The 27,655-nt window shown below is 42.6% G+C and overlaps 1 protein-coding gene across 2 annotated transcripts; it reads left to right on the top strand.

Moving 5' to 3' along the window:
* The first annotated feature begins 3,937 nt into the window (after window positions 1–3,937).
* Window positions 3,938–23,305, top strand: CWC15 (CWC15 spliceosome associated protein homolog). 2 transcript variants are annotated; one of them, XM_071555490.1, is made up of 7 exons: window positions 3,938–4,022; window positions 6,816–6,954; window positions 9,015–9,127; window positions 10,039–10,127; window positions 11,274–11,384; window positions 22,298–22,416; window positions 22,953–23,305. In XM_071555490.1, exons 2-7 carry the CDS (start codon window positions 6,824–6,826, stop codon window positions 23,080–23,082), a joined length of 693 nt encoding a protein of 230 aa, XP_071411591.1. In that variant the 5' UTR covers window positions 3,938–4,022; window positions 6,816–6,823; the 3' UTR covers window positions 23,083–23,305. The 2 variants fall into 2 exon arrangements, with proteins under 2 accessions (XP_071411591.1, XP_071411597.1); XM_071555496.1 differs by lacking the exon at window positions 3,938–4,022 and adding an exon at window positions 4,036–4,054.
* Window positions 23,306–27,655: the final 4,350 nt, after the last annotated feature.

Here is a 27,655-nt window from a genome sequence, read left to right on the forward strand (position 1 = left end):
TATCCAAAGGCAGTGGTAAGACTAGATTACAAAGTATACCTGGTGAGAAAACAGGCTTTTAAAATTACCACAGAAAGACACAGCAGGCACCCGTGGTTGGGAAGAAAGCCAAGTGAAATTAAAACTGTGAGGATAATTAATCACTGGAGGAAATGATCAAGGGAAGTGGTGACTCCTCCTGCTTTTCATGTTTTCCATGCAGCACACAATTCCTTTCTAAGAGTTGCTACAGACAAATTGCTTGGCAAAGATTAGAGTAGCCATGGGAAGGGGGGAGACCTGGGGTTTTGTTATTGTTTCGTTCTTTACACTACATGATGACATCTAAATGCATGGTCTGGAATACAGGAATTCACACTTACCACTTTTGCCAGTGAACTTGAATGGTCCTCCCTTCTACATCCCTGCTCTTTTTTTTGGTGGATCTTTAATCCCTTTCCCTTATGCTTGGCTAATCAACTTCCAGAATATGGGATGAATGTCCCCAAGCGGCAAAGCAGCCTAGAGCTGCCTACCTGGTGGGGCAATAATTCTGCACATGCAGGGTTAGCCCTGCTTGGGAAGGAGAGGCTGATGGCAATATCAATGGGTGCAGACATGCTCTGAGAGTCATTCCTGGATGAAGGCTTTCTGAGCACCTAAGCTGAGGAATAGACTGCTAGGCCCCAGAGAGAACATGATGCTAAACTCCCTAGACCTAAACTAAGTCCAAACAAGTTCAAGATTGGGCAAAACTGTGTATGTTCAGAGATCTTTAAACCCAAAAGTTGCAGGCCTCTGAAGGTTAGGTGCCTCTGCAATAAGACTTTCAGGAGTCTGGACTCAGGCACCTCCACTCCACCAATATCCATTTTCAGTGTTCAAGTCTTCTAAGGAAATCAAACCCTGGACCATAAAGCACATCTGTAACTACTTTTACTTCACATTGATACAAGCTGGGGGAAAGGAAGATCCTTGGTGAACAATTTTTGCCAAAGACACTAGGCCGTTCCTTTACTATTTGAAGAATCTTCCAATCTTTTCAGAGCAGAGACTGTGCTAGTTTTTAATACATAGAATGCTTGCCTTTAGCACAACACCAGAAGTTCCTTTGGTTCTTGAGGTCTTTAATCAAGACTTGATGCCTTATTCCAGATGGATATGAGAACTGAACAGTAGGTACTGCCTTCAGGACATGTTACTGAGGAAAATACAAAATTCTGTTGCATCATGACAGTCAGATGAGCATAATAGCTCCTCCACAGATTTATAATCTGGGAATAATGTCCATCATCATAGCGTGATGCACGAATTTCAGGCTGCTGTGATCTATAGCCCAAGAATACCAAATTCTCGAAAACAGACTTCTCTGCAAGGTTTGTTCCTATGTCTAAACTGCCCATAGTGGACGAAATCCTGAACACATTACACAGGGTACAGACTGAGTTTTGAGATGAGAAAATGCGATTGTGGATACTTGGTTACTGGCAGGTGTAACTCTTACCATAGAATCATAGAATCGATTAGGTTGGAAAGACCTCTGAGAACATCAAGTCCAATCCCTGATCCGACTCCAGTCCATTTACCAGATCATGGCACTCAATGCCATGTCCAATCTGTGTTTAAAAACCTCCAGGGATGGTGAATCCATCACCTCTCTGGGCAGGCCATTCCAATGCCTGTTTACTCTCTCTGGAAAGAATTTTTTTCTGATCTTCAACTTAAATTTCCCCTGGCAGAGCTTGAGCCTGTGCCCCCTTGTCCTATTGCTGATTGCCTGGGAGAAGAGACCAACCCCCACCTGGCTAGAACTTCCCTTCAGGTAGTTCTAGACAGTGATGAGGTCACCTCTGAGCCTCCTCTTCTCCAGGCTAAACAACCCCAGCTCCCTCAGCCTCTCCCCATAGGGCTTGTGCTCCAGTCCCCATTATGAAATGACAGAGTTGTTATTGTTACTGTTTACCTGACTTCAGAGTTTAACATTTTTGACAAATTGCTTCGAATAACTGGTTTCTTTCTATGCTAAAGGCTCCCTTCTTCCAAGTGCTTTCTCTGATGTCTCGCTGACCCAGAGGCTGCAACTTCCATCGTTGCTGCGTGGCAGCTTTCCTGGATGGCGATATCTGTGGGACGTCTTGTGGGCTCCCTCCTACACTGCAGGTTGGGTGCAGAGCACAGGGGGAAATGTATTGGATGGCCAGACTTGCGAACGAGGATTTGGGAAGGGCTCTCCCCACGTGGGTGTGCCTTTCCAGCCTGCGCAGTGGATTTTTTAGGTGAGGCACAGCGTGCGCAGAACTGGCCCCACCGTTTCAGTCCTGAGGTCCATCTGCCACAGCCGAGCGAGCTTGGACAGTGACAGGGAAGTCCTCGGGACTGTCACAGCACCCGGTACTAACCGGGGTGACCCTACTGAGCATCCGAGATCTGACAGGATCGGATGTCAGGGAGGCAGTGAACTGCCAGGGGACGGTCCCCACTGAGATTCGAACTCAGGTCCTTGGGATTCAGAGTCCGGAGAGCCCTCCTTTACACCGCGGGACCGCCCCACTGGCAGATGTAACCCTTATGAAAGTTGTTATTGCTACTATTTACCTGACTTCAGAGTTTAACATTTTTGACAAATTGCTTCGAATAATTGGTTTCTTTCTATGCTAAAGGCTCCCTTCTTCCAAATGCTTTCTCTGATGTCTCTCTGACCCAGAGGCTGCAATTTCCATCGTTGCTGCGTGGCAGCTTTCCTGGATGGCGATATCTGTGGGACCTCTTGTGGGCTCCCTCCTACACTGCAGGTTGGGTGCAGAGCACAGGGGGGAAATGCTGCCGTGTTCATTTGCAGATATATCGAAAAGCCTCTTACTTCACATGCCTTCGTGTGGATTCGCAAAAGTTTGATGATAATGTGAGAAGTATGAATGGAATTCGTATCAGTAAAACGAATGAGTTATTTGGGCTCCTATAGTGACATGAGAAGAAACATATGGCCAGCCAATTAAACAAAAATTCCAACTTACACCCACATAGAGAGATAAACAGGATAGTGTTAAATCACTTTATCTCCTATAACTTTGTCAAAGACCACATAAATTGTAACACAAAAGTTGAAGAGTTAAAACTTTCCCACGTCTAAGGGGAGCAGAATTTATAGTGGGGTTATCACTAGGGCTGTAAAAGTGAATTAGCTATAGTGGTGTATGTTAAACTGCTTAACAATGTACTTAGAATGTTTATGCATGAGTCGAATGAATATGTATGTGATAATAAATGTTAGAGTTACACTGTGTTCTATGTGCGAGGGTGAGCAATGCTTGTGTCCATGGTACCCAGCATGATGAAATTGCTTTTATCATATAATAAACTTTAATTGAAAACTGACAAAGTTGAGACTTTGTTTCTCACAAGAAAGTGCATATACAGGGATCGATAAACACAAGGAAGGAGCTGCGTTTTAAGAGAGGGATTTAATCCCTTAGTGATGCTCACTCGTGGCTTAGCCTCTTTACAGTGACAGCAATGAATATAAAATCACAAAACAGGTTGGGTTGGAAGGAACCTTAAAAGGACCGTCTGGTTCCAACCCCCTGCACTGGGCAGGGACACCTCCCACTCCACGGGATAGCTCAGGGCCCCATCCAGCCTGGCCTTGGACACCTCCAGGGGTGGGGCAGCCACAGCTTCTCTGGACAACCTGTGCCAGTGCCTCACCACCCTCACAGTGAAGAATTTCTCCCTCATCTCCAACCTAAACCTACTGTATAAACACATACACCATGTGAGGGAGCGCTTGGTTAAGTGGGGCATGACTTGCTAACGGACAGCCAGACTTAGGCCAGTGTCACTAATACACACACCCGCGAGCGACAAGAATGCCGAGATATTGCCTGGCGTTGTTTCCCTCCTGCCCCATCACCCCCCGAGGACCCGCCCCCATCCCGCCCGCGGAGCCGCCATTGCTGCCGGGGCAGGGCCGCGCGGGGCATTGTGGGCGCCGGACGGAGATATGGCGGCGCTGTAGGGCCGGGAGCGCGGGGAGAGGCCGCGGGGTGAGCGCCGGAGAGGGCGGGGGGCCCGCGGGGTGAGCGCCGGAGAGGGCGGAGGGGCCGCGGGGTGAGCGCCGTAGAGGGCGGAGGGGCCGCGGGGTGAAGGCAGCGGGGCCGCAGGGTGAGTGTCGGGAGGGCGGAGGGGCCGCGAGGTGAGGGCAGCGGGGCCGCGGGGTGAGTGTCGGGAGGGGCCGCCTGGGGGGCTACGGGGGGAGGCCTGACGGGAGAGAGGCGACCCTGGGGCAGGGAGGACCGGGGGGAGCCCCGAGTGACGGAACGGGTTGAAGCCCCGCGCTGCGATTCGGGTCCCGCCGTGCGGGCGCAGCCCGGTGAGGCCGAGGCGGTTCAGCTCCAGGCCGAGGCAATTCTGTGTTCAGTTCTGGACCCTTCAGTTCAGAAAGGACATTGAGGTGCTGGAGCGGGTCCAGAGAAGAGCAACGAGGCTGGTGAAGGGGCTTGAGCACAAGTCCTATGGGGAGAGGCTGAGTGAGCTGGGGTTGTTTAGCCTGGAGAAGAGGAGGTTCACGGGGGACCTTATCTCTGTCGACACCTGAAAGGAGGTTGTAGCCAGGTGGGGTTTGGTCTCTTCTCGCAGGTAACAAGTGACAGGATGAGAGGACACAGCCTTAAGCTGCACCAGCAGCGGTTTAGGCTTGGACATAAGCAGGAATTTCTTCACAGAAAGGGTGATAAGACATTGGAACAGACTCCTCAGGAAGGTGGTGGAGTCACTGTCCTTGGAGATGTTCAGGGAAAGACTGGACATGGCACTGAGTGCCATGGTCTGGTTGGCGTAGTGATGTTTGGTCAAAGGATGGACTCGATGATGTTGGAGGTATGCTTGCCAGACGATTTGTTAATGCACTGTGGAACTAATGCAGCCACACTGGATCTCATTCTTCACCTGAATTCAGGGATCCCCTCTGTCACATATAATTAGCACGGATAAGTTACAGGAGCAAGTGACTTTCTTGGATCATGGGTCTGGCAGAGTCCGTGCCAGGACACAGCTAAAATGTCTTGCTGAGCTTCAGCTGACTGCACAGCATCAACTGAGAGATGTCAGCCATCCTTGATTAACAAGCCAAGCCTAGTTACTGTCTCATTTCTTTTTAAAGGTGTTTCCTTCTGTTAATTTTATTTTCTCAGTAGTAGCTTAGTGGCAGTAGCTGTGTTTGCCTGGTGGGATGTTACTTTCAGCCAGAAATTATATTTTAATTTTGACTCTGAAACTGTGTGCTTTGTGCTCTCGTTAGGAGTAACCAAATATCAGATAATGTAAGTAGAGCATAAATATTTGTGTACTACAAAAGCTTGCAAAGCAACGTCATGGAGTTTTTTTTCCTTTTTAATATTTTAGTAGGTTCTCCTGTCACCCTTCAACACTCAGCATTGTGGTTGGTAGTACCAGTGCCTTTATGTATCTCTGCAGGTCTTTGTGTTCTGAATACCTTTAGGCTGTGATTAATGGATGTGCATGTCTTGATGAAGCAGGAATGAGAATCGTTCCAGATAGCAGATTTGAGTTCACAGAATTACAGAATATTCTGAGTTGGAAGGGACCCACAAGGATCATCAAGTCCAACTCCTGGCCCTGCACAGGACAGCCCAAGAGTCACACCATGTGCCTGTTTTCCAGTTGCTCCTTGAACTCTGTCAAGGCTTGGTGCTGTGACCACTTCCCTGGGGAGCCTGTTCCAGTGGCCAACCACCCTCTGGGGAAGAATCTTTGTGTGGTATCCGTTGTAAACCTCCCCTGACACAGCTTCATGCTGTTCCCTCAGTCCTGATGGTGGTGGTTGATCATGCAGAGGTTTTTGGCAGTGTTTAACCACCTCAAACTCTTGGCTGGCGCAGTGGTTTGGGATCACTGGGTCTCTGGGTCCTCTCTGGCAGCACTGAACACAGTGCGTGCTGACAGGGTGTCTGTGTGGCTGAGGTTGGTCCATGTCTATCCCACTCCTTTGCCACAGAATAATTGATTATAGCAATTTTGGGCATCAGCCAGTTTGTTTTTTAGGCCAGACTGGCAATATGCGAGTTCCTGCAGTCTCTCAGGGAGAGCTGATGACAAGTTCTCCATTTATCCAAGCTTTTTTACTTGCACTTTGTTTACATAAGGGTGTAGCTGTCAGCCTTGTGCCACTAGGAAAACATTGATCCCAGACCTTCAGCAGGTGCTGCTCCTGACCAGCTGGAGCTCTGCACGAGTCGGTCCCAAGGGACTGTGCCACAGCATTGGTGACAGGGTTGTGCCTGCACTGGAGAATGGAGCAGGGCTGTGGTGAGGGCCGGGGCACTCAGATGATCTTCATCAGTATTTAATGACCAGCACCATCCCGGGCATGCTGTAGTAGATCCCTGCCAGCGTTTCTGGTGGTGGTACCTAGATATGCTTTGTGGAATAATGGAGGGATCGTTCCCTGCAGGCAATCATTTTTGACTGCAGTATTTCGGGAGAAGAAAGAGTTTAGTTGCAAGACTGAGTTGCTTTTAATGATTGGAGACTTAACTCCTGGCTGGTTTTATTTCCTTTACAAAGGTACTTTCATATTCTTGTTAAGAGTTTGTGTATTGTCTTTCAAGCATGCTGGAAATTACTTTATTTTGAAAAATCTGAATAAATTCCTTTAATAAAAAGCTCCTTAAACATCAAGGATCATGAGCTGAGTGATAACTGGTGTTCTGTAGTGGGACTTGTCACTGCTTCTACAGTTCCAGGAGCAAAGTAGCTTCTGATGAGTGTCTTTCCCTGCACATTGGAGCAATTACTGGTCTCATCCCTTGATTCTGTAGGAGTTAAAATGACGACAGCAGCAAGGCCCACGTTTGAACCTGCAAGAGGAGGGAGAGGAAAAGGTGAAGGAGACTTAAGCCAGTTATCCAAACAATATTCCAGCAGAGATCTTCCTTCTCATACTAAAATCAAATACAGGTCAGTATTGGGGTTTTGGGTCTGGGGAAGATTTCTTTGTTATGAGTGGTACTCTGAAATTTTCATGGTGGGTGTTGATGTGCTCAGCAGTGAGCAGGATCCAGAGCTTGTGCAGCAGTGCTGAACAAGTGGGCTGAAATTCTCAAAAGCAGACCTAGGAGATCAAATGCAGTCCAGGTTATTGGAGAGGTTTAGTTTTAGTGGTATTTGTTACTGCTTATGGGCGTCAGTCATCGGAAGGAGAAATAGGAGCATTGGAGACTGAGCTTTTTGGGCAGTGGAGTGGAAAGGAAGTTGTCATTTGGACTGAGCCATGGGGAGTGCTGTCATTTGCTGCAGAGCAAGATGGAAGGAAAGAAGCAAAGTTGAGCATGTCTTAAAGGCAGGAAAACCACATCATGTTTTTGGTGAAGGACCACTTGGTAAGGACGTTGAGAGAAGACAGGGGAATCATGGAATAGCACTCAGGCAGTACTACATATTGGAAGAGCTGATGTTAAAACTGCATGTGGTTCACACAGGTCCTGGGAGAGGAAATTGCTTTAACCATTGAGAAAGATAATGTGATCCTAGAAATATTCTCCTCCGTTTGAAATGCATAAAAACAAATGTTTGTTTTCTTTCTGGAAGATTAAGTATGTAGTCAATGTGATACATAGAATTTAATGTGGCAACCTAAAAATGTTCTTTTTATCTAATTGCTATTACTCTTTTCAGTGAAATTACTGTCAAGGTTTTACTTCTGCATTTTTTTGTGTAGATATTTACCCTGTCCCCTCTTCCCTCATGCCCCTTTGGTTTTGAAGAATAAATATTCATGAGGGAGTTGGAGTGTTTTGGAGAATACCAAAATCAACTGCACAGAAAGTGCTGTTAAATGTGTTTTGCTGTTATGGGGAAAATTGCTGGTCGTTTGTTTGTTTAAACAAAAGTGGGGTTTGGAACACCAATCTGTTGTTTTGAAAGAAGTGTGTAGGGACAGGTATGTACAGGAATATACAGTGTATGTTTTAACAAATCTGTCCATTTGTGTGAGAGGGAGAGATGGAGGGAGCATTAAGTGTCTTCCGTTCTTTCTCCCAAATACCTCATACAAAGTTGTCTTTGTTAAATTGCCAGGACTGTATCATTGCAGGAGAAGTTCAGTGGTTCAGTCCCACTCATGTTCGCTTGAATGACACAGGGTTTGGGGGGATTTTGCAGCTCTAACAGGGATTCCAAGTTCAGATTTTTAATTACAAAAGCAAATGAAATACTTCATCATAAAGACAGGCTGTGCACACAATGTGTTTATAATGGCTCAAGTCTGGGTTTCTTCCAGGCACTCTTCTTTCCAGCACTGGGTTCACAGAGAGGTGAAAGGAGTTGCTGCTTGTTCTTATTCCTTAGTTCTTTACAAGATTTCCACAGCAATTTCAGCACTCTCTGGGTGGAACTTGGTGTGACTGGGATATACATAGGTCATTGCTTTTGGCCAGTGTGTGCTGCATAAAAGAGAGACAAACATGTATTTACAAGATGTTTCACTAAAGCTGATGTTTTACTTGTTCTCCCTACTGTTTTTTTAATGGTTGTGGTCTGGTCACATGGAGGAGAAAAGGTTTATGGAAAGGATGTTAGAGTCTTGGTCTTATCTGTAAACTTTAAAAGACTGGGTTTGCAGCAGCAACTTTGGGAGTAAAATGGTGAAGGAAGATCACCATAATACTTGTGGATGTCTGCTGAGATACTGGAATTGGACTGCTGGAGTACTGAGTATTTCAGCATAGCCACGAAAGGTAGATGTAGTCATCCTGTTTTGTAGGAATTTATGTAGGGTGTTTCCATTCATTTGAGAGCCCCCCGAAGGAGCGTGTGCATGTGGCATCGCATGGCTTTGCGTGCAGTGTGTATGCACAGAGGAGGCTGGTGAATGGAGAATAGAGACATGTTTACATGGTACCCAGTTCTTATTCTCTGTGCTTACCTGTTCAGCCCAGGGTTTATGGGCCTCCTTGAATACATTACTCCCAGCTGCACCCTGTTAGAATTCAGGCCTTTTCTCCCATTTGTTCTTTTAGACAGACCACTCAGGATGCTCCTGAAGAGGTGCGTAACCGTGACTTCCGAAGGGAGCTGGAGGAGAGAGAACGGGTCGCTGCAAGAGAAAAGAACAGAGACAGACCAACCAGAGGTAAAAACAGAGAAGCAAAAACCTTAATGCTTTTGTGTGACACTGTTCTTGCATGAAGCTTCGTGTGACAAGAAGTTTGCAGGTTGCAGGCAGCATGCCATGGGAGTAGAATTCAGGGTATTGGTCTGATAGTTCATAGCTGGTGACCTGCAAGAGAATGTCTGCTGACTATTATGCTGGTTTCATGCTGGCAGAATCCAGGCCAGCCAGTAGAAGAGGCGAGGCCATGGTGCAGGCCAGCTGATACAGTGTGATTGTAAAGAACTGGCAACAAGTACCTACAGCTTATAAAGGGCTTTTTCTTGTACTTGGACAAGCGGGACAGGAAGAAGAAACGGGAACGACTCCTCCTGTGGTGTTAACAGCACCAGCGTAACAATAAATCATTTTGGAAGTATGCAGTTCTGTTCAGACACAGTAATAATTAAAAGCAAAGAGCATTTTGAGAAATACTTATTTTTAGTATTAATCTTGGCAAAATTTAAGTACTTGAGGTGTAAAGGTATTGCATGGCTTTCAAATTCACAGATGAAAGGAGACTTGGTTTGGACCAAACTAGCCAACAGTAATGCTTTGGGCTGGTTATCAATGGGAACCCTCCAGCTGGGTATATGTAATAAGGATATTTCTCCACAGTTTTTTCATCTGCTTTTCTTTCTGTTTGAAATAATGACTTCCAAAAATATCTAGAGGCCAAATTGTAAGTTTGGGATGTTATTGCCTCTCTTGAGGATGCCTACGGGGGACAAATTAGCTTGAGCATTAAGATGGACAATTGAGGGAAAAGTGAACATAAGCTTGTTTCTCTTACTCTTATCCAAAAAAAATTTTTTGTGAAGATTTTTCCTAACATTTGATGCTGTTAAATGAAGTGTCTTAGTCCTTTTTTTTTTTAAACTTTCCTGACGTAGAACATACAACATCCTCGTCTGTGTCTAAGAAGCCTCGGCTAGATCAGATTCCTGCAGCAAATCTTGATGCAGATGATCCTCTTACTGATGTACGTATCTTTTTTCTGTCTTCTTTCGTGTTGTGCTGCCTTCAGGATTTGTTCTTAATGGAATACGTAGTTTTAGGTCTGCTAAAGATTTAAGACAAGTTCCAACTTACCTTCCTTTTACAGTTTCTGCACACAAAAACTAGGGAACTGAAAATACCACTTATAGTATGGCTAATGGATGAGTTTTTAGTCAACTGCTGGTTAGTTAAAATTCTCCAAAGGCAGAACTGCTGGGATAACTGTTTGGAACTGTTGGCAGAACTGTTGCAACAAGGCTGGTGAAGGGACTGGAGCACAAGTCCTGTGGGGAGAGGCTGAGGGAGCTGGGATTGTTTAGTCTGGAGAAGAGGAGTCTCAGAGGTGACCTCATCACTGTCTAGAACTACCTGAAGAAGTTCTAGCCAGGTGGAGGTTGGTCTCTTCTCCCAGGCACTCAGCAATAGGACAAGGGGGCACGGGCTCAAGCTCTGCCAGGGGAAATTTAAGTTGAAGATCAGAAAAAAATTCCTTCCAGAGAGAGTAATCAGGCATTGGAATGGCCTGCCCAGAGAGGTGGTGGATTCACCATCCCTGGAGGTTTTTAAACACAGATTGGACATGGCACTGAGTGCCATGATCTGGTAAATGGACTGGAGTTGGACCAAGGGTTGGACTTGATGATCTCGGAGATCTTTTCCAACCCAATCGATTCTATGATTCTGTATATGCAAATGACTTTCTACATGAGCAACAGATGTTTGCCCTTGGCTCCTCTCCTCATGCTGACATCTAGGAGTTGGGTCAAAGGCTTCACAAATAAGCTCAGGGTTTTTGATCTTATGATGCTTCGTCCAAGCAGTATTGAATGGGCACGCTATTGTAAGGACTTACGTCACAGTGATAAGAGAGTGATTGAGGATGGCTATTCTCTGGGGTCTGTCAGTTACACAGCATTTTTAATGGCAGTCATCCCAAAAGCATGAAGTGTTTTTGTTTTGACTTGACTTTACAGGAGCAAAGAAACTATTTGTATTTTCTGTTGTTACAAGCATCCAAGTATTTCAGAAATCAGCCAGCAGCAAATTGCAGCCCTGGCTGGACAGGCCAGGATTGTTTTTATTAAATGAAATGAAGGAGCTAATTCTTGCTTCCATTTATTCCTGTTAGGAAGATGATGAAGATGAGGACTTGGAAGACAGTGATGATGATGACACTGCAGCTCTTCTGGCTGAGCTGGAAAAAATCAAGAAAGAACGAGCTGAGGAACAGGCTCGAAAGGTAAAATCTCACCCATTAAGGAGCACCTGGGGTTTTTGCAAACTGATGTTTATTAAAACTACTCGTGCTTCAAGGAGTTAGAATGAGTGAGAACTGGGCAAACAAAGTGCTGTTCAAACCTCCTCTCAAGTACGATGGATTTGTTCTTCTATCTAATAATTGTCAAAATTTGTTTTATTTACTGGACATACTGAATGTTTTACTCACTGAAACATTTTATTTTCTTTCCCTACACTTTGTAGAGGCAGTCAAGATAATCTTGCCTTTCATATGCAAGTTGTCTTAAAATAGCTATCATACCAAATTATAGAAGTGACATACTATCCAGTGTAGTTTCATTTTTTAACTAGCTTTTTAGTTTGATTTTTTTAACTAGCTTTTATGAAACAAAAAAAAAGAATTTTATTAATGAAATAAAGATATGTGCTTTTCGATACTTCTTATGGCTGCAGGTTTTATACAGTAGTTTTGCATCCACAGAACTGGTGCTGTGTTGCCTTGGCAAGGAGCACCAGTTTTAACAGTAACACAAGAATGTTTTCATGTGATTATAAACAGGCAAATTCATTTGAAAAATGTCTCTGCAAAAATGAATAATAATACAGCGACCTTTTCAGAACTGAGTAACTCAGTGCACATATAGCTTTCACACCTCCCTATAATCTCTCTCTCTCCAGACAGAAAGACCACTTTCTGCCCTTGACAGGGGAGGGAAGTCCCTGTAGCTACAGATGATTTCATCTGAGTGGGATTAAATCCTGTGCTGTTGGCTCCTTTGTGTAAGAGAGTTGGGATGGAGTGCATCAGCTAAATCTCCCACTGCTGAATGGACTTCTAGGGACTGTTTCTGGGAGTAGTCTGTGTTGTCAAACTGGTCAGGATTCAGGATTGTGCTGGGTACTGGCTCTGGCATTGTATTGGAATAGAGTTTAGAGTCCAGCTATTTAATCTGCACTGCTGAAATGCCCTGCCTCTGGGAGGGCCACAGAAGTGGGTATGTGCAGCATTCCTTCCTATGCTTTTCCTAAGTGCTTGCTTGGTTTGAATGGCAGTTCAATGCCTCCCTGACACCTGATCCCATCAGATCTTGGAAGCCAAGCAGGGTCAGCCCCAGTTTGCACTTGCATGAGAAACCCCCTGGGAATACCAGGGGGCTGTAGGTTCTAGTCCTGAGGACTTCACTGTCACTGTCCAAGCTCGCTCGGCCGTGGCAGATGATCCTCAGGACTTAAACGGTGGGGCCAGTTCTGCGCATGCTGTGCCTCACCTAAAATCCACTGCGCAGGCTGGAAGGGCACACCCACGTGGGGAGAGCCCTGCCCAAATCTTCGTTCGTGAAGCCGAGCCATACATACATACATCTTGGTTTGAATAGGGCTTAAATCATTTTAGTAGGTTTGTAAAACGTTGCTTCCTTCATCTGGAGCGGTTTTGTATGTTTTTGTAAGTATATTCTCCATTAGTGTAAGACATAAAAAAAAGCCCCAAAACAAACAGGCAAACAAACAAAAAGTCAGAAAACCAAGCCACCAGTCACCTTTTTTATAAACTAATCTGAGATGTTTTTTAGAACATGCAAAATAAACACTTTAAATGCTGATCAGGAGGCTAATCAAAGGCTGCTCTGACAGCTTAATGCTTTGAAGCCACTGAACTACCTCTGGCCTTTCCTGTAGCGTAACACAAATGTTCATAATTTAATGTTTTTCATGAATGCTTAGCTGTCAGTGAACAGGGTGTAGCTTTCAGCAGACACTAGAAACAGGTAGGAGATGATAATATTTTAATGGCTGTAGGCAGCAATACAGTTACTGCCTGTGCTTGCCTAAAAATAAAGCAATTTGCCTTTAGAATCACAAGGGCTGTAAAACCAGCAAGCTCTGTGATTTTGGAGTTAAGTAGTACAGAAGGCTGAAAGCTGTACCATACTGCTTCTGTGCAGAAATTGTGCACTGAAAGACTGTTGATACTTGTTCCTCCATCTGGCCAGTGAGTGGTGTTCTACATTAAGGTGTGTCTGAAGGCATCTCTGGTCTCTTTACGCATTTGAGGCACATCACGCAGCAATGACACTGTGTTTTGCAGTAACAACATGGTGAAAATTACTTAAAAATACTGGAAAACAGTTCTTCCACATATTCCCATGTGAAATGTACTAAACTACATATTAGGTGTAGCCATGTATAAGAAAGACTTCAGCTGTCCTCGCACAATGCTTAAAATGAATGCTTAGGTCTCTGTGGATTTTTCATTGAGCCTGATAGTTGAAAATACACATCTGGATTAAACAGCATAACTTCTCACATTTCAGTGTAGAGAACTTGCATTAGGAAAGTGATGATAGTAAATTGCAGCTCAGACAACCAAGTCCTGACCAGGTGGGTGTTGGTCTCTTCTCCCAGGCACTCAGCAATAGGACAAGGGGGCACGGGCTCAAGCTCTGCCAGGGGAAATTTAAGTTGGAGATCAGAAAAAAAATTTTTCCAGAGAGAATAATCAGGCATTGGAATGACCTGCCCAGAGAGGTGGTGGATTCACCATCCCTGGAGGTTTTTGAACTGAGATTGGACGTGGCACTGAGTGCCATGATCTGGTAAATGGACTGGAGTTGGACCAAGGGTTGGACTTGATGATCTCAGAGGTCTTTCCCAACCCAATCGATTCTATGATTCTCTTTTCGTGGGTGTGGGAATGTTGTAATCCCCAGGAAATTGTAACTTTGTCACTAGAGGGTGCTAAAAACCCTAAAGTATTTAGGATAGCACTTGTTTTTATTTTGCTTTCTCTTAAGCAGTATTATATTTTACCTTCATGAATGTTCTCCTTCCCCCAGTGTCCAATGCTGTGTGGTTAGTCAATATTTGCACGTTTGTATGAAATGAGTATATTTGTTTCTTTCTAAAGATTAGTATGTTTATTTGCAAGAGTGCCCACTATTGCACACTCACCATTTAGACCTACGCTGTTCATCCTTTCACTGGTTGGTGGCAGGTAGGCTCACTTTAAAATTGGCATCTTCAGTAAATAGAGCATACTCTACAGGTTCTTAGAATTTTATTTTCTTGGGGTTTTTTGAGAGTAGGAAACTAAGACTATGTTAATGGAAAAAGTAAAGACCAGGGTGGGGCTCAGTCTTGGAGGGGGCCTTTATTAAGGGTAAGTAAGGATCTCCTTCAGAAAGATTGCCTATGTACATTGGCTTTAAGTGGTGCAGTCTGTTTAGATGATGCCTTGTTTTCCATGGCATTGAAATCAAGGGTTACTGGTATTCCTTTCCCCTTCAGATATGGGGGATTTCATATTACTATGTATTACGAGCCGTAATTTAAACATAATTTTGTAAGTAACCTTGTATTAATCATTCAGCTGACTTCAGGATAACATCTCCTGTAAAGTCTTAATTGTGTCGTTGATGTTAATCCTAATCCATGTGCAGGAATCCTGTATCTGCTGAAATGCTGCTGTGCGTTGCAGACATCTTGGGTAAACCAGTGTCCAGGCAAAGGGAAACTCCAGGGTGAATGCCTGTTCTCTCTTCACTCTGCACATCATCCTGAAATTTCTGTCTTATACAGACAGATTAATGTCTCTTCTTCTTATCTTCTTGGAACATTCCAGAGTCTTAATAAGATTAAGGGCATAAATACAGTAATATATACCAAACCTGTGCCATATGTCATTTTTCCCAGATACTTTAATTTATTAAAATGCTAACCCAGTTATTTCTTAAGACTTCATTTAGAGTAAACTGTATTTTTGTTAACTATTTTCATTCATCACTTTGATGTCCATTAGGTCAGTTGCCATGAAAGGAGGACTGCTCCTTTTAAAATGCATCTCTGGTGAGACAGCAGTTAAAAACAAAGATGAGAATCTGCTTTTTTCAGGTCATTGTGTTCTCTGTTAACTTCCTTTATGTGGTAATACCAATTTCCATAGAAATCCTCTAAATCTAATATTGACAATGTTACTATTAGGAGTTTCTAATAACTTGTCAGCCAAGTGAGCAGTTCCTCTCAGAGCATGTTAACATCTCTAAATGTTTAAGTTCCCTTGAATTATGTAGAATCTTTAAATACATACTATGAATGTTTTTTAAAAACTGAGCATGGGAGTCCTCCTGACCTTTCTCACACCATTCACAATTTTAATCTCAGGTTGTCTCTAGTAGACACTAAACTGACCAGGAAATTCTAGTTTTGAAAGCCTTTTCTGTAGAATAATTTTAGGTCTATATAAAACTGTACAACCACTAGGTCTGTGTTAATCACTCATGGATAGGTTTTGCTGAAGCATTTCAGTGTTCCAAATTCAGCTTTACAATTCAGCTCTAGATTCTGAGTTTCCAAGCGCTTCCTTAAAAGGTAAATTGAAATAATTAAAAACAAACTTCAAAACCAGTGAGTAGCTGAATGTACGTGTGCAGTTCCAGCAAAGCTGTTCTAACATCCAGTCATTGCTTGCTTAGCTGAGAGCAGACATAAGGTTTTAGGTTTGTTTTCTTAACAATTTTATTTCACTGAATGTTTCTCTATAACTGAATATATTACTTTACCAGTGGTCAGTGTAGGTCTTAGCTCTGCCCTGTGTTTTAGCCATGTCACAGGCATTCAAACCATCACAAAGTGAGTCTTGGTAAATATTAACATTTTCACTTAAGTCTTAAGGCTCTGAGACCAGAATATCAAATCAGTGATGTAAGAAAGAATTGCAGGAAGGAGTCAAAAGCAGATGGCACAGTATATTTCTTCATTAAGTGTTTGAGACATGCTAGCAATACTTACCCTTGGCAAGAACTAACGATAAAGTTCCCTCCCTTGTGGGCAGAGTGACAGCAAAGCTGTGTGTGGACACTGCAGTTGTGATTACTCAGTGCTCTTAATTTTTGAAGTTTTGGTCAGTTCTTTGAATCGCTGTGTTAGTAATTTGCACAGGATCAAATAACTGGGATGGATCTCAGCATTATTGGATTTTATTCCCTGCTGCTAAGGGTATAGTGCTGTCATAATTTGTCATTCAAAAATTAGCATTTAAATCAGGTTATGTGATTTCTTTTTTCAGCCTTCAGTGAAATGTGGGTATTTCAGGTTTCCTTTCAGCTTCTCAGCATTTATAAAACTGAGTAGAATAACTGACTTTAATACAATGGAGTAGTTTCAGGAATTTCAGCACTTTCTGTAAAAGTTATCTTGCTCTGTGCTAAGGGGGTAGGTGCCATAGTGAAAAAAATAACCATGGTAACAATAATGGTTTTCTTTCCTTTGGTGTCAGAAACAAATATGCCCAGGGACTGTTATGTTACAGCCAGAGAAGGAATGACTGTTTAGTTAAGGTTAATACAGTTCTGATCACTTTTCCCACCTGGCTGTGATGCCGCACAGTGGGTGCATTTGGGCAGCGAAGGCTTTGCTGCGAGATCCGTCTTGGGTTGAGCTGGCAAAATGCCAACTGCCCTACACAGAGTCAGAGGTTCCCTCCCCCCACCAAGAAAAGGGAGGAAAGGAAAAAACCCCTCAAACTAGGTTTATGTTTAAACTAACTATATATATATTCATACAGAAAAGAGAAAAATTAAGAGAAACTACAATATGACACACACTTTCACAAGTTAGAAAAAACAAGAAATAACTCTCCACTCTCCACCGAAAACAGATTCCATCACTCTAGATACATAAGCACTTTAAAAGACACCCAGCAAGAAATAGAAAGTATAACAACAAAATGCTTTTACTTCCCTGAACTCCAACGAAATTCAAGTACTGGCAGCAGCAGCAGCAGGGCCCAAGACAGCAGGGCAGCAGCTGCATGTCTTGCCTCTACTTTGGCCATGATGAAACTGAGTGAACACCTCTTACTCCTGTATTCATATCTCAGGTTTGTGTCATCTGGTATGAAATATTTCTTTGGTTACTTAAGTCAGGTGATAGCTGTCTCTCCTAATCTACGTAGATTCTCTGAGCCTGCTAATTTGAGGCCTACCTAAAACTACCACAGATCCAATTTACACAGCAGCATGGCGGGCTCCCTTGCCAGGCCAGCCTTACTCCCCAGGCCATGATATTCCTGTACTGTTGCCTCTGCCCCTAACGCGGTGGTTACAGCGTGGCCGCTGTCTGATGGTTCTTTGCAGAGCTGATGCCGCACACACAGCGCTGATGGCTGCAGGGATGGAATTATCTGTAGCACGGTTTTTTTTTGCTAAAGTGGCTTAGGAAAAGTGTCATGTACAACCTCATGTTGCAGAACAGAAAGGCAGGCAAAGAGGCATTATTTTAGAAAGGGTGGAGTGAGTATAGATGTATCGTTTTCCCCCTTAGGCTTTTCTTCTGTTGTGGGTTTGTTGTATTCATAGTGATGGAGCTTAATAAGCCTTTGTTCCACAACACAAGATCTATGGAAGCACTGGGAGCTGCTTATTTGGTGAACAGCTGTCTGTGCTTGATTGTGCCTCAGAGGTGTGGAGCTCAGACAGCTATGAAGGTTCTGTCTGGTCTGTTTGATGTGATACAAGCCGTGCTCCATCGCCTGGAGCGTTCCAGCTTTCAGTGGAGGAGTGGGCAGTGGAAGATTTATGTGGAAAATTATGAAACATAATGAAAACCTCTTCTGCCTGGAGATGTGGGATTCTGTATCTCTGGCCAAAATATATCACTTAGCTTAAGTGTAATGTCAACTTTACACTGCTGTGAGTTACACCTGGTATTTTCTCTGTGTCATGTCTCTAAGATACAAAACTTAGTAAATTATCTTTTCTTTTAGTCTTGAATACCTTCTTTGGGAGATTTTAATCCTGCTAAATAATGCAAAAAAATCTTCAAGACCAGTATTTAGAATTATCTTGTTTCCTGAAAATCATAGCAAATACATTGAAATGTCACCCAACCTAGAACAGCTTTGAATGACTGAAGTCCATAAATAAATTGCCATGTATGCCAGGTCTTCTTTATAAAGTGACTAAAACTGGCAAAGCCTTAGTCAAAAGATATCCATCTTCTTTGCTTTCAGACTCTAAATCTGTCGATTTTTAATGACAAAGATAAGCTTATGCAGTTTGTTAATACTTGTAGTTGTTCTGCCTCTGCAGGTTTGAAAGACAACAGAGCTGTGTTTGTGAACAGAGCTGAGAGGCAGCCAAGGGTCACGCAAAGTGCCCGTGGATTCTGCAGCATCTGCCACTGTGAATATGTAAAACTTTTTTCTGTATTTTCTGAATTTGTTTTCTATTACTATAAAACAACATTTGACAGCTTCTGTTAATGCTCTGTTCATAATTGTTTTAATAATTTAATGGTGCAAAAGTAAAATGTAATCATAAGAAATTCCCAAGAAATTACCACTTCTTTTAATTATAGTGCAATTCTTGCCACCCCTCAGTCCTCTGCAATCGTAGTTGACTTAAGTCAGTGCAATTTTTTGCTAGCAATAATCAGCTTTAGACAGAATTCAGCTGAGCCTGAAAGCTCAAGTTGTTGGGGCCAATGTACAAGTTATGTATCCCAGCCTCCATGGTGGTGCAGTGGAGATGCAGTCAGGAGAGCCTGAAGTGTGGTTGGTCTTCTGTGTGAGTAATTCAGTATGAGCAGAAGAGCCATCTTGACTCCATATTTTATACTCCAGATCTCTGCTGAGAGGTGAGCTCAGGTGCCTGCAGGCCCATGTCTAGCTGTGGGTGTCTTATACCAGAGCTAAATCACTCTTTTAGTCTTATACTATTGCTGGTAGCGTAATATTTCCTGAAAGTGTTATTTCAGTTTTGAATTCTTTTCTGTCACCACATTTTATCACTCCAGTCTGATAATGCTTTTCTTTGTTACTGGGTCAGGGTCAGGGTTAGGGCCAGGGTTAGGGTCAGGCTCTTTGAGGCAGAGAGATATTGCATGGGTTATCTCAAGTAGATAGAAGTTAGGATGATGTGAAACGTGCCTTTCTAAAATCCTAATGTAGAAAGTATGGATGTGCATCTTTGTGTAATAAGAACACTGGAGTACAGTATGCATATTTTTTATGATTCTTAATATTGGCTTCATCCTTCCCTAGTGATTCTGAATGTTTATAATCCAGATGACTGAGTGCTTTTCACTCCTCTTCATGCCTGGTGTGGAGTGCTGGAACCATCACCTGTATAGGAACTGTTGAGATTAAATCTTGAATGGGGGAATGGAGGGAAGAAGAACTGTAATCCCCACCAAAAGGTGCTGGTGACTCCAGCTGACCTTTGACTATTAAAAAAACACTGTGTGTGGAGTGCATTGTGGTTGTGTATTTGTCACTGGTGTGTGGATGCATTTTCATGCATCATAAAACCCCAGCCTGAGATAGCAATGTCTGCCCCAGATAACGTAACGTGATGCACAGGTTTAGTAACTTCGGGTCACAGCTGAGGTTACTGTCTTGGAAGTTCGAGGGTGAGACTGTGCTGTGCTGTACATGCCACCTTCAGAAGAGTTCACCTGGAGTTCAGCTCTAAAATGGAAAACCGTATCTGTTTGCATATACAGGACTTGGAAGAAGTTCTTTCCACAGAAGCATTTTTCAACAGAGGACTATTAATTTCTTACAATGCTCTTATGAGTGCTACCTTCTCTTGAGTGTGAATTTTTGGTATGTAGCTTTTGTATTTGCTTTCAGGGCTTGTCTCAGGTTTCTTGTGTTTTCAGTCTCACCTTCAATGGAGCATTGGAGATTAAAGTTAATGATGCAGAGCTCACCTCACTTTGGACAACACACAGGACACTTGACATGCTTGCATCCTGTTGTAAATTTGCCCAATGGTCTTAAACAGAATCTGGTCACCTCCCAGGAGGCAGATGAAGATCAGTACTGGTTTTTTGGCTTGTACCAGTATCCCAGATTTTGCTTGGGTTTGAATCAGTGCTTTGACTGCACATGCTGTCTGAGGGTGCTGGACTTGTGGGGGGAACACCTGACACAGACTGCGGTAAATTATATTTCATTGCTGTTGGCTCCTCTGTGTTATGGGCAAGGAGAATGGTAAAAAGGTTGGCATGCTGTGCAGAAGAAGCTGCATACATTTCTTGTCTCTGATCCACAAAAAAAAAGTATAATTTGAGTTTATTTTTTTTAATATGGGGAAAAATTGTTGTTCCATAATAAAATATTTTTGCTCTCTGTGTTTCATTATTTAATGGGGTAGTAATAACTGAAGTTGGAATGCAAGTGTTGTATTTAGAGCTGTGTTTGAAAATGCAAAACCGTAGTTGATTTATGTTAATAACTTTTAACTGCTGCAGTTTGTGTTAAAGCTCCATGGATACAGCAGCAAGTGCAAGTTTTGCCTAAGCATATGTTTTAATAAGGGCATCACTGTGCTTGTCCTGAACCTGTGCCATGTTTTTAAGCTGTATGCCCTTTTGGGGAGCTTTTCCCATCCCACTGGCAATTAATTGCAGCTGGTTCTACATTTTATTTTTGAGAAGCAGTGTAATGGTAGATGTTTCTTCATAACAAAATCTCAAGTACATTTTAACAGGTAAAAGCTTTGCCAGTGATCCTGCATCATCTGGTATTCGTAAGTATGTAAGATCTGTGTCATTCTTAAGAGAGTTGGGGTATTTTAAAAGACAGTTTCACAGAATCACAGAAAGAAGGTTGGAAGTGACCTTAAAGGTCATGTAGTTGCAACCCCACCTACCATGGTCAGGGACACCTTTCACTAGACCAGGTTGCTTGCAGCTCCATCCAGCCTGGCCTTGAACACTTCCAGGGATGGGACATCCTTCCAAGATTTCACATACCTGATCAATTTCATTGAAAAATATTGTAACTTGTAGATGGTAGTGAATCACTTAGAATTGATTAAATGTTTGAATTTAGAGAGCTCTGGCCAGCATCAGCATCAAGTTTAGCATTTAAACCTTGTAAACGCCGCTAGCATCAAGGAAATGTCTTCCTCTTTTGGGATCCCACAGAAGTCCTCAGGCATGAATTTTCTGCAGATCAGAAAAAAACCCACCATCCTTGTGATCTCTTTTTCTTTAGTTTATATTGTTTTTAAAAGCCCTGTTTTGATTCTGCAGTGTTAATGAGACTTCATTTTTTTAACTATGGTCTTCAGACCATACTTAAGAGCAGAAACCCTGATTAGTCATTCAAATTTAAAGGGTTGTTTTTTTTCCTTCTGGTTCTTTCATCAAAGATCACTCCCTGCAATATTTGTGAAAGCTTGTGGGAAAATACGGTGATGTAAAATGAATATTACACATTAATTTTGAAGTCTATGAACATTTAAGTCATTAGATATGTTAATAGACCTTGAAAGCATAGGCAGTGAAATTACTTTGTGTTGCTTGTAGTGCACTGCTTCACTTGGACTTGAGTTACATGCATTTAACAATACAAGGAGAAGAAATTTTTTCTGCTCCTTAATACTGGAACTCTTAAATAGTTGTACGGCATCCTCTGTTCAGTTTCACCAAGTAGTTCTCAATATTCCTTTTAATTGGTCCCCAGGGAAGTTTTAGCTGTAAAACCCAAACAGCTGCTGAAAACAGAAGTTTCAACATGCTGTAAGTTTCTTTCACCTAGTGAAAATTGTGTGACATACTTGGTTTTTCTCATGCAGATAAAGAAAATCTTTTAATCTGTATACAATTTTTAATATAATAAATATGTAAATGGTAGAGCTAGAATGTAACTAACCAATATTTGATGGAGCATCACATCTAAGAAGAGCAGATATGAGTGTTTCTAGTTTGACAGTTTATTAGAAAACTTTAGCTCTTTAGGGTATCTCTGCTTCTATCCTCATAAGCAAGTGCCAAACGCTTTGAAAAGACTGAGCTAGGAATTAAAGTTCCATCTGTGTGAGTGTGCACAACTAAATAATGTTTATCGCTTCCAATTAGAGGAGAAAAGTGGCCTAGAAAAGTAAAATATCCTTTTCTCGTTCTCAGGAACAAGAGCAAAAGGCTGAAGAAGAAAGAATTCGGATGGAGAACATTCTGAGTGGGAATCCACTGCTGAACCTTACTGGCCCAGCACAGCCTCAGGCAAACTTCAAAGTGAAGAGGAGGTACTGTGCAGTCTGTTCCCTGATGGCCATCCTGTTGCTCCCTCTTGCTATTGAGAGTCAGAAAATGTTATCCCTGTTACTGGTATTTGTTTCATTTCTCAGATCTCATCACAAGCAGTGTAATGTAGAATTGGGATACTGAGGCATGTAGTGATTGTCTTGTGCCTATTAGAATTAATAAATACCAGCCTTTTTCTCAACCCAGTTCTTGTTTGCAGGTATTCCAGTTACTGTCAGTTTTCTTAAAAATTAGGCTCAGCAGATTAAAGGGTTTTTCCTGCTCTGTTCAAATTGTCATTATTTTCTGTGAAGATACAATAACCTTTAGTCTAGTGATACTCATCTTCCTTGTAACTCATGTAGGAGATGCCTTAGATTAGAAAAATAGATCTTGTCTGAAAGACTAAAATCTAGTGCTAATAACTAGTTGTTCTTAGTACTTTTAAGTAGGAGGGTCAAACTTCATTTATATGTTTTTTGTAAATTGCACCTCATGTTCATATAAGCTTACTGAAGTTAAAACCTTTTGTTTTCAGGTGGGATGATGATGTTGTCTTCAAGAATTGTGCCAAGGGGATAGATGAAACAAAAAAGGACAAAAGATTCGTGAATGATACTCTGCGATCAGAATTCCACAAAAAGTTCATGGAAAAATATATCAAGTAGTACAGTTTTATGTGCAGTGGTGTGCAAAGACTTGGAAGGTCATGGTCGTTCTTTCCCTTTCCCTCAGAATTTAAGGCTGAATTTTTGGTCATGGATTCCCAAATGCTTTTCCAAGATCTGCACCAGCTTTATAATTAATAATTGCTATGTATCTGGAGTTTTTATTCTTGCATTATTTGTTTTCCTTTTCAGTTTTAATTAAACCAGTTTTATGTTTCATGAATGTTTTTCTGTTATCATGTGTTTACTTTTGCTGGCCACCTTGTAAATGGTAGAAGAGAGAAGCTGGTTTGCAATAAATACTGCTGATCGTTTAAATGGCTTTACAAAATGCCCTGTATTTGTAGTGTTTGTGGTTTGTAACTTTGCACAATGTAGATGAATCAGGATTCTCTGAGATGGGGAAGAGCTGAGCATGGTAACTAGTGTGAACTGAAGAGCTATACTTGCTTTAGAAAATGGACTTCTCTTAATAGCTAGTTAGAAACTTAGTTGATCTTCATTTTTTGTTTCTTCTTGCAGTCTAGCAGGTTCAGATGTGGCAGGATAGCTGTAAGTTCTTAGCAGCTTTCCTGCTTTCTGGGCTCTCTTGGCTCAGCACATCTGCATTGGTGAGGCCACATCTTGAGTATTGTGTTCAGTTCTGGGCCCCTCAGTTCAGGAAAGATATTGAGGTGCTGGAGCGGGTCCATAGAAGAGCAACAAGGCTGGTGAAGGGACTGGAACACAAGTCCTATGGGGAGAGGCTGAGGGAGCTGGGGTTGTTTAGCCTGGAGAAGAGGAGGCTCAGAGGTGACCTCATCACTGTCTAGAACTACCTGAAGAGAAGTTCTAGCCAGGTGGGGGTTGGTCTCTTCTCCCAGGCACTCAGCAATAGGACAAGGGGGCACAGGCTCAAGCTCTGCCAAGGGAAATTTAAGTTGGAGATCAGAAAAAAATTCCTTCCAGAGAGAGTAATCAGGCATTGGAATGGGCTGCCCAGAGAGGTGGTGGATTCACCATCCCTGGAGGTTTTTAAACTGGAGTGCCATGATCTGGTAAATGGACTGGAGTTGGACCAAGGGTTGGACTTGATGATCTCGGAGATCTTTTCCAACCCAATCGATTCTATGATTCTATGATTTGGAGCAGTGCTGTGTAATGACAAGGGGAGCCTTGAGTGGGGAATGCTCTGTGGAACCATGAGCGTTTTTTGCTCCTTAATAAACCACTGCAGTGCTTCATCCCTCAGCCACAACCCTGTGCCACAAGTTCAGTCTGTGTGTGTGTGTCCTTCAGTGGTAGTAATAGTGTTTGACAGTCTTATCGAATGAGTGATCTCCAGACCTCACAGTGCACTTTACTCCTCAAGTGTCCATTTTAACACGTAATTGGACAGTATAAGATATGAATGACGGCAAATAAATCTCAGTTGTGAAGGGATTTATCTTTTTCTACTCTTCTGTCACCTTCAGTTGCATTTGAAACCTTGCCCAAGTGGTGAACTGGATATGAACCTAACTTTTTCAAAATGTAGTAGTTCCCTCTCTGCCTAGGATGTTACAGTGGCAAAACTCGAGTGTGTTTATGTAAAATTTTGCCCTTTCTCCTTGCCTGTGTTATGGTCTGTCGAGTTCATTCTTACAGACACTGTTTCTTGGTATTGCTTTGAAGCTCTTAGTTTGATAACTTACCTGATTTATTTAAGAGTATATGTACAGCACAATGCTTTAGATTGTTTTTGGGCATGACTCTGGTATCCTGTAAAGCTTTCCGTAGCTTTAGCTGTATTTGCTACCCTGTATTAAGCTGTGCATAGCGTAGTGATGCCAGCAGCTAATGCCCATATTTACTTGGGAAAGAGATTTTCAGCATGCTTAAGGTCATGTGAGTTCCCCTAGCTACCAGAGGAATATGTGTTTGTGTTACTCTGCTCCCTGCCTCATGATACAAATGATTCTTGGGAAGCAGAAAAATGGGTGTGGTTTGTAATTCTCTCTTTAAAGCTACTAAACCCTTAGCATATTGGCAACATATTTAGAAGGGGTGGGGGTTGAAGTTGAGAGTTACACTTGTCAGGGTTTGGCAGTGCAGAAGAAGTCAGCTGCTGCTTTAGGTCTGACCTAACAGCACAGTTGTCATGGCAACAGCAAAAAAAAAAATACATTGGTCTCTCAGTATTGCAAGATATAATCTTTGTGCCGGAGTGAGCAAGGGAGGGAGCATGCAGTTTTATTGGAGGGGGAGACATAGCTGAAACGCCAGTTCAGTGCTCTCATGGAAATCATAAGTCCACGATGCCGTCATTTGTGTTCCTGAAGTAGCGTAACTGTTCTTGGAGAAAATAATACTTGAAATAAGTTGGATGGCTGGGGCTGGAGGAGGTTTTCTTCAGGCATGCAGGCAGATTCCTCCACACCTGCAGGAACATCCCTTTCCTAAACTCCTGCATAACCAGAGGTGTGTCATTTTTCCCAGTAGCTCTTTCCCTCCCTGGTTGTGGAGAAAGAGCCGTAGGGACCATATAGCTCCAGGTTGCAGCTTCATTTGAGGTTTTTTGTTGGCATTGTTGTTCAGCTCCATCACAGAATTTGCAGATCCTATCTCTGACCTCCCCCCTCAAAGCTTTTGTATTCTCGCCTCCTGCAGTGTAAGCTGACCCACAATTGGAGGGCTCAGCAATACACCAACACAATATCATAACTGAGGAATCTCAAGCCTTATCGCTTGGTGGGTTTTGCATCGTGAACTACTGAATTTTCTTCACCAGTACTGGGAAATCGAAGGCGCACTGTGCTTTTTGTTGGGGAACTGCTTTGAGTATTAACACTGTATTGATGTTTGATTTTCTACTGTGTTTCTTGTACTGATCTAGAAAAAAACACAGCATATTATTTGTTTGTGCAAAACTGCAGTGTGACTGAGTTCTTAAAACAAATTAGTCTGCCATTCTACACCTCTGATCCCAGCAGAGGAGTTTTTTTTCCAGGAACCCCTGTTCAGTATGAGAAGTAGCTTTCAGCAAGGAGTGGATCTGGCAAAGGCAGCTTGTTCCAGGAGGCGAACTGAAGGAAGGTTAACACTCAGCATTTCAAGGCAGGCAATATTTCGCAGTTCAGGATTGTTTAATCCTGTGTTTTTGTAAGTAGCACCTGGACTAACTATAACTGGCAGCTTGAAACAAAGCCACTTGCTTTATAAACAGTTTTCCCATTGTTTATGGCTACCTTTGCAGTAGCAATGCAGCTGAAAAGTGGGATCTATTGTTCATAGAGACTAGCAGTTTAACTTATGAGGTTTCATAAAAAGCCTTCTCTTTCAAAGTTTTTTTTGGAACATGGTTTAGAATTCTGAAGGGATTAATAGTATGAGGAATAAAGCTTAATGATAGCCCTGCAGCTGGAAATAATTGTGCTGTGTGTATACAGGGTTCTGAAATGGTTAGCATCTATTTGTCTTCCTCAAGGAGATGGATGAATATTACAGGCTTCGTATTCCAACCAGCAAAATTATTACCTGCGTTTTTCAGGATTTCACGTTATTGCAGGTACCATATAGGCATCCTATGAATGCCTGGAAAGAGTCTTGGGTGTTTTTAATGAGAAAAGAAGAAAAAACAAAACACCAGCCTTTTTGGTGAGTTCCAGTTGCTCTGTTGTCTTGTATTTTGTCTGAAGTAAAATCCTGGGGCAGGGTTGATCTGGTAGTTGCTCTGTTTGCCTTTGAATGCCTCCTGGGCAGCCCGGATGGTGCCTGCTGTGGTGACAGCCTGGTGTCTCCTTTCAGCCATGCAGGTATCAGTTCCCGCTGAGCTGCTGAAATGTCACTCTACAACTACAAATACCCAAAAGTCTTTTATGCTGGAGGTGAGATCTGAGCACAAGGTCAAACAATCAAATTGATGTTGTCTTCAAGCACTTCAAAGAAGTTCTCTAGGATTCAAGCCTTGGAAGGATATGCTGATGCTCGGAAGGTGCTTCAGATTCAAGAGTTTATTCTTATCTGCAGCCAGGGCTAGTTGGATCCTGAAGCCTTAATTTCTTTTAAGGAAAGTCAGAATCACATGTAGGGATTTCTCTGATTTTATTTCTTTCTTAATTCCTAGTCCTCTGCAATTCAGATTCGTGGGAGGGAAAGGAAATACCCAGAGAAATGTTTCCATCCATGGAAGTCCTCATTCCATCTCCTGTCAACTTTTGGAATGAAGTTTAGTTAGCTGAAGAACAAAACTTCAAGTCTAATTTTGTCATGCTTGTTTGGGAGAAAAAATTTGGGATGCTTTTTCCAAAGAAATGAAGTCTGTGTTTTGGTGTAAGTTCCACTACATCTTCCCTAGGAAGGCAGACTGACACATCGTATTTACTGAGAAATGCAAATTCAGCCTTGCTACCACCCTTTATATCCCCTAGGATGCAGTGCAAGAAGAGCATAAATGGGCATGTTTAGGAAAACCATGTTTCCTAAGAAAGGCTCCTGTGAGCTCTCTTTTTGAACTGGGGATACGGAGAAAGAAAAGTAATGTTTCCAGAGGTGTCCAAGTCACTCATTTGAAATAAATTGAACAAAAAAAAAGCCACCACAAAAAAACAAACAT

This window comes from Pithys albifrons, chromosome 1, assembly GCF_047495875.1.
Source record: "Pithys albifrons albifrons isolate INPA30051 chromosome 1, PitAlb_v1, whole genome shotgun sequence".
Taxonomy (NCBI): domain Eukaryota; kingdom Metazoa; phylum Chordata; class Aves; order Passeriformes; family Thamnophilidae; genus Pithys; species Pithys albifrons.